This window comes from Apaloderma vittatum, unplaced genomic scaffold, assembly GCF_000703405.1.
Source record: "Apaloderma vittatum isolate BGI_N311 unplaced genomic scaffold, ASM70340v1 scaffold15561, whole genome shotgun sequence".
NCBI lineage: Eukaryota > Metazoa > Chordata > Aves > Trogoniformes > Trogonidae > Apaloderma > Apaloderma vittatum.
In genome coordinates, this window is record NW_009699849.1 from 53,394 (window position 1) to 66,742 (window position 13,349).

General features: G+C 36.8%; 1 protein-coding gene across 1 annotated transcript in view; it reads left to right on the plus strand.

The window, feature by feature from the left end:
- SEMA5A (sema domain, seven thrombospondin repeats (type 1 and type 1-like), transmembrane domain (TM) and short cytoplasmic domain, (semaphorin) 5A) overlaps window positions 1-13,349 on the plus strand; it is a gene marked incomplete at both ends in the record, with an annotated part of 114,679 nt that overhangs the window by 43,955 nt on the left and 57,375 nt on the right. The window contains 2 exons of the mRNA XM_009878569.1: window positions 928-1,135; window positions 10,429-10,546. Of these exons, the coding sequence (XP_009876871.1) occupies window positions 928-1,135; window positions 10,429-10,546 (326 nt within the window). The remainder of the gene's footprint in view (window positions 1-927; window positions 1,136-10,428; window positions 10,547-13,349) is intronic.

Below are 13,349 nucleotides of genomic sequence, written 5' to 3' on the forward strand. Positions count from 1 at the left end.
TGTGATTCTGCAACAGCCTTTTGAGACTTCACAGGACTAAGAGCTGTTCTCAGTATGTGTTTGCAGTGTTGGATCTTTAGCATTTACTATTGCTGGCGCATAGAAGATTGCTTAATGCAGTTTTTGGTCAGGTACCTAAAATATTTATCAGTGTGAGAATGTAGTCCTTTGTGTTCAGAACAAATGTTCTTTGATATTTTTAAATTATTTAAAAACTTGACATAAGTGAATCAGAAATCTTATCAGTTGTCTGACACTGGTTTGTGGTGCTTAACTGTGTTTGCTTAGAGATCGCAATAGGAGTAGATGTGAAGAGCAAATGCTAAAATATACGCTTTTCCAGAGCTTAAAGTCCAGATAAATAAGAAGACACGCAGCCTTTCTTTATTTAATTCAGTTAAGACCTGCAGATATTCATGCATGTGTGCTTTATTAAATGAATGTGATACTTCCAGCCTAGGCCGTTCTGTGATTCACGTCTAGAACACGTAGTTTTTTAACACATAGAATTTTAAAACAGACTAGGGCAATGATGAACTTTATTGCTTTTTTAAACTGCTTTAAACATAGTAAAGTATAGTACAACCTGGTAAACCGAAGTCAGTAACTCTTGCTGTGAACACACATTTGTAATACCCAGACTTTGAAAGCTTGTTTTATAGTGACTATGGTTGTGAAGTCTGTTTTGCACTAATAAAATAATTTTTTTTTATTGTATTACATCACCTGGAAAACTTTAATGGGTGTTTTCAAGTTCTTTTCACTGTAGTATAAGCAATTTAGGAAAGTCCAGTCAAAATACTCCCGTGTTCTAAGGCTTCATTGAAGACGTCCGGCAAGGGATGAAGATTCGTTCACTGAATGACACCAAGTAGGTAGAATTACTAGTAAGATTTTTAGTAATTCATTTTCCTCTCGCCTTTGCAGACTATGGCACTATTAAGAAAGTACTTGCCCCAATGAACCAGACTTCAAGCAGCTGCCTGCTCGAGGAAATTGAACTCCTGCCAAAAAGTCAGCGAGAGCCCATCAGGAGCCTTCAGATCCTGCACAGCCAGAGTGTCCTTTTTGTAGGCCTCCAGGAACATGTGATTAAGGTCCCCCTGAAGAGATGTCTCTTTTACAAAACATACAGGTATGAAAAATCAACTATTTCGATTTGACTGGAGAAAAATGCTTTCAGGGGGGTGCAGAAAGATGGGACAGAAAAGTGATTGTGAGTAGGAATCCAAATTAATTGCCTCTCTTGGTAGTGACTTTCTATGTACATGGTTTATTAGAAATACCTCTGACTTCTTGTTCTAACTTGTTAGGGCTAGATGAGACCCTCAAGGAGTTATATTGATACTTGAGAGTCATTATACAGATTCTGAATTGAAAAATGAAACAGTAAGAAATGGTTTCTGGGGTAAACAGGTGTCTGATAATGTATAATACATCTGCTGATTTAATGTATTTAAAGTTTGAAACTTGGACAGATTTAAGGTGGTGTGTTTTTTTAAGGTGGATTATAACTGAGAAAATATATCTGTGGGTTCAGAAAGAAAACTGGACTAGATAAACTGAAAGTTATGACTACCTGGAATTGGAAAAATGTCTATTTAAAGGTAGTGCTGGATCAGGAAACTGTAATAAATGTAAGTGTTCTACCAGGTGGAAGTGTTATGCAGCTAGCAGTTGTTGGGTCACAAATTATCACTTGCTTTTTAGACTGTGTAATGATAGTTAAGGAATTTAAAGTTCGTCATACAACTTTTTACATGGATTATCTAAAAGTACTTCTGTGCTGCAAACATATGCTGTTAGAGATTGTTAATTTCATGTAATTAGTTATATCTTCCCTTTGATATAAGTGGTTCCAGTAATTCAGTACAATTGTTCTGTTTTACATCAGAGCCAGTGTAATGTGTTTTTTGAGAATGGTTACAGATGCATTTGCTTGTGTTTTAGCTTGTTTTGCTTTCAGCTTGTGTAATATACATTCCTTTGAAAAGCCAGGCTATTAAAGGAGGGACGGGTGAACGACTTACATGTTGGTAGAGGTATATATATGCCTGTATGTATATGTGAAGAAGGAATAAAATCTTAATGACATGTTCTTATGTCTTACAGATAGATAGATAGATAGATAGATAGATAGATAGATAGATAGATAGATAGATATTTTACTGAGTAAAATAGGAGTTAAATGACTCAAATCCAGCTCAAATGGTAATTTATGCCTTTGCCCAGAGGTGTTATGAAGTCTCATCTAACATTGGAATGACTTACTTAGAAGGAGATAAAATTATTCCTCGTGGGATTTTTCAGTCATATCTTTTGTAGTTATATGACTTCCTGTGTAATAATTAAATATCCATTGCATCAAAAGGGTTACCATCCATGCTGTCCTCTTGGTTAAAGAGTTCACCAGCAATTCTAGCTTTGTTTTGTGAGAAAGGAAAAGATTTACAGATGTGATCTAGATAAAATAAGGCATCTCCTTGTCATATATCCTTACCGACTCAGGTCATTTGGAAAAATGAAGACATAATTTTTCTCTCACCTGTCACTTTTGGCCTGACTAGTTTTTACCTGGCTCATGCTGGATTTCAAGTGTATTTGGTTCTCTACATGTGGACACAGTGTAGGTACCTCACTTGGGGCTATAAATTTCACTAGGTAATGAAACAGCTAAAAGTTAGTCACTGCATTGCTGAGTGCTTTAAAACTCACATTCTTGTTACCAACTATTACTTCTATACTATATCAATGGGTAAGTAGAGTAATGGGTAAATTTTACCTTAGGTAATGCCTTGGGGCACTGATGGTTTTTTGTTTTGTTTGTTTCTGAATTATTTTATCTATTCACATTTATCATACTAAGGACTATAACTGCAGCGAGTCTATATTCTTAATTTCCGTCAATAGAGTTTCATCCACAGATCCTAGTGCATGTGTAGTCTTTAATATCCATGTCACAAAATTATTGAGAAATAGATCATGCTTGTGTATGAATAACAGCCTTAAAAAAGCCAAAAGGCTGAATATGTACTAGCTTATCTGCTCTGTCTTTTTGTGTCAACAGCGGAGTGCTCACTGTCTAATCTTTTCTAATCTTTTTGTTTGGATTTATTGCAAAGTTTCCAGACAATGCAGCTTCAGTCTCTCTGTTGAGCAAACTGTTCCACAAGCTACTACCTCAATGTCAAGATAATTCTCCTGAAGTTGTTAATTTTTTTAAAATTCATTATTCTTTGTTTTATTGCTACATAATAAGCCCTAAAGTATGTGGTTATTGCTTTTTTATTTGTATTTTATTATGTCTCCTTAATTATTGCTTTGATAGGCTGTGCATATTTAGCTATTTCATATTTGCTTGTAAATCTATTCCTCCAGCACTTTCTAGTGGTAGAGTCCTCTCTGACATGGTGTTGCCTCTGACGGACATTCCCACTGATTCAGCCCTGTTCCATGCCAGCTCATGGCTCTACTCTCACAAACACTGTTATCGAAGACTCTTGAAAATATTATTTTATATTTGGACTCTAAGTTTGATTATTTTATTTTTTTTGTGTGTTCTGGGTGCAGTTCAGTGCTCTTTATTACTGTGACAGCAGACCAGACCACAGGCAGAGCCTGTTGTCACACCTGTAGATTGGGTTGCTCAGCAGTTTCCATTGTGCCATGATGTTTTCCTTGTTTATGACTTGCCCATGCTAGTTATTTAGATTGACAGTTTCCCTGGGGAGGGGATGTCTCCAGCAGACTTCTGCCAATGGCTGAATAGTTTTGAGCATCCTGTTGTAATCCTGCTGTTCTCAGGAGTCAGCTAGGGAAAAATAATTTAGGACGTGCGACTTCTTATAAACAGTTCTTCAAAAAGCCCTGGAGTCTTCCTGGAGTCTTCATGCTCCAGGAGAAAGCAGCAGAAAAGTTGCCTTTATTCAGCTCTCCTTGGGGTGAATCCTTTAGATTTGACCAGGTTGTTTTCACCTGAGTATTGTAGTTCACACACATTTATCAAACTTTTTTTGAAGATCATCAACATTTTTCAACTGAGCTACTGTTCTCACTATGAATTCTACAGCTCTCTGTACTTCTTCAGAGTTGAGTAGGCCAAGCATAAAGCACAACTGACTTTTGTCTACCTGCTAATTAACTCTAGTGTGATATAAATAGAATTATTTTAATGAGAAGATAACTATTAAACTCTCTAAAGCTGCAGTGCTTGCTATTTACTTGGAAGGCTCAATGCATCTGTAAAAAGAAGTAAGATCTGTAGCTGAGAAGTAAAGACTGTCCCCTCAAACAAGGAACCCATCAATTTTCTTCTATTGGCAACTGTAGCCTTCAAAAAAAACCTTGGATGGCACTGATTTCTCTGAGGCAAATTTGTCGATGTTATAATTTGTATTGGATTTTTCAGTGCATCAGTTCTGAAAGTAGGGGCAACGAAAGGTTGCATCAGCCTAATATTCTGCAGAATCTTACCAAGCAAGAATCAAGAATTGGTATTTCTGATGGAAGGTATGTTTCACGCACTTAAAAGGCTTGAACACTAATCTTACCATGATGTTATGTCTAAAATAAATAGTTCCATCTGCTAAAAGTTTTAAAAATAGTGACTCCTCTGGTATAAAAAAATAACCTCAGGAATTTTTTTAGTATTGTTTTTTACATTATACACTTACAATATTATTGGGTCACAGAACTGTTTTGTTAAGTAATCTTATCATAGCTATTCCACTGTAACCATAATTTTTATCTCCCTGTACTCCATCATTTTTGTTTTGGCTTCTTTTTAACCATCAACTAAGCAATCTGTACACACACAAAAGACAACTGTAGCAGCCCAGTACTAAAAAGGGTACTGGATTAACTAACAAAAGAAAACAATTACAGGTTTTGTTATGCTTTCTTTTATTCCTAGAACTCAAGCAAGATTATTGGATTAAGGGTTTCAGCCACTGTTGCATTCCTTTATTTTGCCTTAGCTATGGAGGTCACTTCTTCAGAAGTATTCTCACATTTGGTGTGAACATGCTTTCCTGGTAATAAAAGATGAGCTATTATTACATAGAATTGTTATTCCTGTATACTAGTATTATACAAGTTAACAATGAGTAATGTGGTATAAACTATTACTAGGTGCTAATTTGTCCAGATGAGCTTGCCAACACATGGAATTGAAATTGCTGGTTTGAAATATTCTTTCCAGAATAGTTATTTTTGGATATCCAGGTGGATTTTTGTATTTCGAAATACGCAAGCCTTATTCCAGCTTAAATTGGAGAAACACACCACATTAGAATGTCGGAGCCACATGAGGACTGATTTGAATTAGTGATGCCAGAGCAGTATTTCAGAATCAGAATCCTCATAAATTTCCCACATTGGAATAAAGTGTAATCCTGGCTGCAAGAGTAGATTATAAATACACTTAAAAATTAGGAAGCCCTTTTTTAGGCATTAGATACACTGTAAAGTTCTCTTCAATTGATGTAAACTTGTGAGAACACTGGTAAAGTCAGCAGAATTATGAAATAAGCACAGTTGAAAGTTTTCCTCACTTGAAGTATGATATTAGTCTGATACTGGGGAGGTAATCAATTCAAGCTCTGTAGATCTGAGATTGACCTCATATTATATATGACCTCATATATTTCTTTCTTCCCCTGTGAAGACCAAGGTTTTTGCAGAAAGTGTCTTTGTCCATCTGGCCTACAAAATACATCAGAGTAAAACAATGAATTTACATTTTGCTGCTCTTGAAACATTTAGTCACAATTCTTTGTATGATCTATGCATGTATGTGTTCCTGTGTAGCTGCTCTAGGGAATCCTGCTCTGGCAGGGAGGTTGGACTAGATGATCTCTAGAGGTCCCTTCCAACCCCGAACATTCTGTGATTCTGTATTGTAGGCCTATGTTTTTGGCAAACGAATGAATTTTGATAAGCAGGTAAAATTTTAACAGCCTTCCAATTTTTTTACTTCCAGTATATTGAAATAGCCTTCCGAGGAAAAGGAGAATGTCTTTTGCTTTTAGTTTGCAAAGTTTTAAGAAAATCAGATGGACTTGACTACATGTTTGCAATTCAGATTTCATTAGCAGGATATTATTTTAAACAAAGAAGTGAGCTAAGAAATAAAAATTTAAAACAGGCATGTGGTTTTTATATGTCATGATGTAATTAATTTCTTTACTTTGAAAAATACCAAGTAGTTGAGGAATTCTAAGTTCGGTGTAGTTACTCTTTAAGTTTCTCTTGAAAACAACCTGATGTGTTTAAAGCAACCCACTTTCTAAGAGATCATTTCACTAGTCATTTGATATTTGGCAAGTGTATTCTCTGGAAACAGAAGTTAAAGGGACTACATGATATTACATACTGGACTGCTGCTCGGTCAGACGAGCACGTACCCTGTGCATCTCAGCTTACAGTGCTCTCTGTGTTACACACTAGCTGTTTTCTCATAAGAATTATGTGCAGCTCTCTTAATATATAATGTTTTTGAGGAGATTTTCATTTATTTTAAAATTACAAAAAAAATTAATATCTGAGTTTGGAGTCCACTATTGACCTGAATATATGAGAGAGGGAGAGAATATTCTTGATGTGACAGTATGAACTGTGGGCAGGATTCCAGGACAGGAGTTTGGATGCTCCAGTTCTATGAGCCCGAACTGAGTGACTTTAAAGGCCATCTGCTCCTCAAAATATGTTGTCAGGCTGATGGAGATACATACAATTACTTCTGGAATGAGATGTAGTGATGCCCTTGAGGTGTTGGAATACCTGCTATCTGGTTAGTACTAAGGAGTCAAGTTGGAGATCCTGAATTTGGGCCTGCTATCTTTATTACTGATTCATATTCTACTGTAATGTTAACCTCAACATTTAAGTTCGAAAGGACCTAGGTTACAGCCGACTAAAAGGATATGGCAGTTGTTGTACCCTGCTTGCACTGATATCCACTGAAGATGAACAGGTCTTTTTAAAATATGGGGATGCCATATGGAAGCAAACATGTCCAGCCTGGGAAATCAGTGTTATTGCTGTTCTGGTACAGCAACACATAAACTTGTGGAAAAATCCCCAGATCTGTTGCTCTTGGGTTGCTCTGCCACTTAGGTAGCTCCGATTTTCAAAGTCGTATTTGCAAACCACAGATTTACAAACTCTAGTTTCAGCTCATCAAAAGGGCTTTGAAAACCCCAGCTGCACCTGGTGGCCGCAGCATTTCCAGGCTTCTACCTCCTAATCAGAGGGCTGGAAGCTTTGTCTTGACTGATGGATGGGGATCTCGGATGTTATTTCTTCACAGTTAATGGAAAGCCTGCATTCTCTTGTAGAGAACATGCTCTGAAAGTTGGCTGTTGCATTTTTTCCAAGCCAATTGGAAGCACCAATATTCAGAGATCTGTGTATTATAAACAACTTTACTGAACAAATTATACATAAATTCCTGTTTCTGGATTTGAAGGGAGGACCTTGTAGATTTAAGGCTAGTATTGTCAGTGCATGTTGCAAAGTTGAATCTTACCTAGATGGATTTTGATTGTCTCATAGAAGTTCAAGTAAGAGGAAGCAACACTAGTCCAGAGTGACTGAGATAATTAAAGTATTTGATTTTTCTTAATAGTGCAGAGTCAAGCAGGATTCTGAATATTTGATGTGCATCTGAGTTTGAGCTTCTAGGACTTTATAATTTGTGTTTCTATCATTTATGTTCTTCTGGGTCATTCATCTGTATCTTTAGATCTGGATTCTTCACTGCACGCACATATGTATGTATATATCTACAGACATGTTTAATGAAATCACTACTAGGTACCTGTGTTCGGAAGCCTAGTATCAGATTCATGTATTCATTCAGAAATAGACAGCACACTGCATTTGGAACATGAGATAGGCTTTTCTCTTTAGTTGTCTGTTCAAATTTGTGGTGAAGAATCTGACTTCTGTGAAATAAGATGACCTCAGTTCAGTTCCTGGTGTACGAAGTGTCCAGATTACAGTTGACAGCAATTGGAACTAAGTAGGCATGGATGTGTGAGTAGAAATGATTGAAAGAATCAGGAGACTGAAATATCCTCTGTTCCTCAGAATGCTGTGTATAGGTAAAGACAGAAAAATGTTTCATTGAACAGTCTTAGAAGATGCACCTCTTATGTTTATATATTCTCTGAATAAAATGTTACAGTTCAAGAGGCGCTTACTATGTATATCGATATGGGAATATATTCTTCCTTTGAAAGGAGATTTAAAAATCTCTTTGAAATCATTAGTATCAGGATGTGTCATTTAATCTTAAGATTTTTGTTCTTTAGGGCACATGTAACGAATTCATTTTAACCTAAAGCTGTATAGGGGGTTTTTTTATATATTTTCCTCTGAATGGTGTTCATTTCTGCATCATTTTCTGTCTGAATAAGTCGTCTCAAATGTTACTAACAGAGCAGTTTTTCTAGCCTGCTTGGTAATAATTAAAAAATTGCTGAAGAAAATGTCCTGCTATTGCTGGCTTGCTCTAGAGGGAGGTAACTCTGTAATTCTGTTACTAGTCAGTCAAAATCCATGAAGTGTTGCATGACTGTCAGTAGGCATCACCCAACTAACACAGCCAATTGAATGTCTTGCAAGAGACTGAACCACCTATCATTCACGTTTGGTAAAAAGCGTGAAATGGCAGTGTAGAGAAAAATCAGAATCAATCAGTAGAAGCTAAAACTCTTGAATATGTTTGTGAAGAGTGCTGGCCCGACAGGGTAAGTGGCATCAAGAGTTTCAGAATGAACCAATTCACTTTTATTCCTGAATTTCCTTCTTGCACAAAATTGCCAATTTTAGCAGTGCTGGGACAAATCATGCGAAGTCTTAGTGATATGGGCTGGTGCCTAATAGGAGTAACAGATGAAATGTTCATTTTCATTTCTGGTGAAATCGTGATGTAACATAGACTTCCAGAGACAAGACACCTAATATACTATTCATTTCTGCTGCTTTCAGTGTCACTATCTGAAAGGACTCTGTCAGCTGAAAGACCTAATACTAATTTTAAAATTTATCTTCTTTTTCAGCAGTAGCAACTCAAATGGCTTTAGTTTAGACAGATGTTTGGGAGGACAAAGGGATGAAGAAGTGTAGTAGTATCTAATTTGTTATTTTCCTTACTTTCACAAATTTGACAGCCATTTTTACAATTTCTTTTGTTATTTCATGTACATACTGAAACTGGTCCTCTTACTGCTCTCTCTTGGGAGGGAGATCCATTAAAAAAGAATCAAAGCAATATGAAATTTTTCATTGATGGAGGACAGTAGGGAGACATAATTTTGGAGTTAATAATAGTCTCTTTAAATTTCATATTTCAGATGGAAGTTCTGATAAGTTCATACTTACAAGATTTATCCCCATTTTCTATTTGTAAACTCATTTGTTATCTGTTTCTTTTTTTAAAAAAAAGATCTAGGCATAGCAGATCAAAATAATTAACTGCTGTTATGCACTCATTAAATTATCTCTCAAAGGAAAAAAAAAAAAAGGATTTAAAAGGTGACATAATTAAGCAAATATGGGTAAAAATTTACCCACCTATTACCTCTTCTTTTAATTTAAAAGAAAACATATCCACTTCTCAGCAATACTGGTGATCTAAGCAAGTGATTTAAAATAAATAAACAAGAAAACCCTCTGAGATGTGAGATACGGCAGAGAACAGAAGAGGAATACTGTGCCAGTTGTGACAACAGGGCAGCTGTTTAAGCCAGGTCCCTCCTCATTACAAGCATATATCTGGCGTGGTGACCTCCAGTGCCAGAAAGAGGGTGATGATCTGGGCAATCTGGGCCAGTGCTTGGTCACTCTCACAGTTATAAAATGTTTCCCGATGTTCAGATGAAGCCTCCTGTGTTTTAGGTTGTACACATTGCCTCTGGGCCTGTCACAAGGCACCACTGGAAAGAGGCTGAGTCCCCCTTCTTTGCACCTTCCCGTCAGGTATTTATATGTATTGATGAGATCTCCTCTGAGCCTTTGCTTCTCCAGGCTGAACAATCCCAGCTATATAACTATACTTCCAAAACTGATAGAAAAGACTGAGAACTGTAACTCCTGAAATCTTCTTTACTTGGACCAGACAACATATGCTTTTTACTAATTGCTGCAATTCCCTATTATTTAAGTACAGTAATCAGTCTTGATGGCATGCATGCAGCCAGAAATTCAGCTATGCACTTGAAAGAAACCCTGGCTTCGTGTAGGCAATCAAATGCATTTTTCTTCTGCTTTGTCATTTCATCTGTGCCATACCACAACAGTGATCAATTTCACTGTGTTTTACGCCCATGAAATATGAAGATATGTCACATAGTTATTTTGAGATCTTTGGCCAGTACAGATGAAGATAAATGTTCATGTTTTCTGATTGTTTTTCATCCACAGTGCATGCATTGGATCCCAAGACCCTTATTGTGGCTGGGACATGGTGATGAAGAAATGCACAACACTCGAAGAAAGTCTGAGCATGAGTCAGTGGGAGCAAAGCATTACTGTGTGTCCAGTAAGTCCGCATAAACTGATTTATCTCTTAAAACTTTTTATTTCATATGAATTTCATGAAAATGAGCTGGCATAGATTTCTCAAGGTCAAAATTCTTCCAGTTTTCACTTCTGATCTCAACCTGTGTTGTAGCAGCCTCACAGATACAAATCACTACGCTGATTCTGAGCTCCTTGAGGACTAGCTTCTGTGTTCTGTCTGTCTGCATTTGATATTAAATAATAATTTTTTAAACAGCATCCATGCCAAGTGGCCTAACATAAAAGGCTTGCATTGGATTCATCTGCATTAGCATTTTAGCTCAAATCAGGAGCAAACTTAGGGCAAATGCTCTGGTTCTTTTCCCATCTACTATTCTTGGTTCACATCACTAAGCAGTCTTGAAGCACACAAGCCACATTACTTTTAGATGAAATTAAACCAAAAATGTCCTCCAACTACTACTAGACATTTGATCCATGGCCAGAGCGAGTCCACAGTAAAGCCCACAAATTATGTATGGTGTATGTGTCAAGTCTTCAACACTGATTTTATTTTCCAGATTTGCAATTTATGTGTGTACCATTTCGTAATATAGACACAGCTGTTGTCTCATAGAAAGTTTGAATTTGGTTGCTGGTGCAGTCCTTGCCTTCCTTGCCTCCCTGATTGGCAAGTAGCTAGTTGCACTGTACAGTATATTCATTTCCAAGTACATGGAGTATATCATATCTCCCTACAGTAATCCCACAGGCTAAATGTGGTTCTGTGGAGGGTTTGCTGGTGGCCTAGTTGGATTGCTGCATTGGGAAGGATTACTGGAATGCATTAGTTGGTTGATATTTGCATGAACAGCCTGTCTACTGCTTCGTCTTTGAATTCTGGCATTAGCCCTTATTTTCTTTCATAGATACAAAACATGAGGCCAAGAGGGGCTGGAGGGGGAGGGAGAAATGGTTTAGAAAGCATAAATAAATTCTGTTCCATTCAACTGAAAAAAAGCAATTATTTAGTATCTATTATATGACGGTTGCATAAGATATGACAGTCTAGTCAAAGCAGGGGAGCACCAAAGGATTCCTCAGGAACTCATCCACAGCTAAAAGACTTATCCTGCATATCAGAAATTAAAAGATTTAGTGAACCACCAAAGGAATTTTGGCATTGAGCAGATTGAAATTGCCTAACATAAGGAAATCTTAGAATTAACTGTGCAAATTGAAAAGCATAGGTTTACCACTGGCCTGTCTTACACCCCTGAACTCTAAGTAACACGTTATTGAACAACTTTGAAAACTTTGTAGCAACTTTCCTTTAAAATAACACTGTATTATGGCAAACTGCAATCAATTACAATTTTGCTTAGCAAGGCTTTCAAATATTTGTTTTTATAGCATTTTTATGTGCTGTATTCACAATGTATATATAAGCCAAGATGTAATGAATTTCATTTTGTAGGCAACGGAGCTATGTGCATTCTTGACATTTGCTATATATATTTAAGATAATGTTGCAGGCAGAGCATAACAGAATATTAGAAGCCTTCTACACTCTCTCTTTTGGTTCCAATTTGTTCCAGTATCTTAATAATTAGTAAAACTACACTGATCTTTTTGACACTAGAAACTTTATTAGATTAATACATCACCAGTTTCTTCTAAACTTGAATCAGAGAGAGAGAGGTCTGTTTAAGTACTGGTTTAGCCCAAAAATAAAAGTATGACCAGTCGCACTTGAAAAATTATTTTCTAGGGAATTATTAATATATCTGAATATTTATTGACATGTCATGATAGAGCATAGAGGGTACTAGAAGAGGTAGCTGAGCATCAGCGTTACTGTCTCTCTGAACTTTGAAGATCAACTATGACATATGTAGTTATTTTGGTTATCTTTGATTTTTTTTTAGGTTATTGTTTCAGTTGGCATGAGTACACCACTTGTCATGAATATAAATAGTAATAATACTGTGGCACATATATATAGTTTAAGCTAATTCATCTAGTATTTTTTATACTAATGAAGGTTCATTGTTTGGCCAAAATATTTTCCAGTGGGACCACTTGCAATCTGTCACTTAAAAATACACTAACATTATCAAAGGGCTTTTAGGAGGAAAGTAAAAATATTTCTTTTAAAAGTTAGGCGTTTTTTGTGACATAAATATGCAACATGAGATTATTTTTACAGCTGCACGCAGGGGAAGAATATAGTGTGGAGTCTTACCTGAATACATTAGCAGCTTCAGGAAATACTCCAGAACCACTGAATTCTGCACAAAGTAATCTGAAATGAAAAAGCTTGTGGTAGATTTAAGGACTGGGTCACTGAAGATGGGACCTTTACTCAGAGTGCAGAAGCACAAACCAGGAAGGCAAGGTGAATGCAAAGAGGCTCAAGACAAAGAGCGATATTTGGAGGGCACTGAGAAGGAAGAAGGGACTAGAGATATCTGCAGAATGGAACAGGTGACAAAACCAGGATGATAGAGAGGGAAAGTAAAGTGTAGCCATGCCAAGTGCAGCCATATTGTCAGATTGATTGTGATGCTCCTCTTGAGGCATGTCAGATGGTGAAAGGTTAATGGGTGTGGGTTCTGGTGAGGGCTAAAAAGGCCCTTCATGAGTACATTTTGCTTTCCTCTAGTCATATGGTGAAATTGTCTGATATCTCTTGTGAAAGAGAGGTACTCAGAGAAAGAGCAGGTGAGTCCTGGGGAGCAGCAGAGATTGCAGTGAGATGATCCTTACAGGAGTAAGGGAAAAAATCAAGAAAGAAAAACCAGCCATCGGTTTGTCCTTCTGAGCTCAAGCTTTTCGGCTTG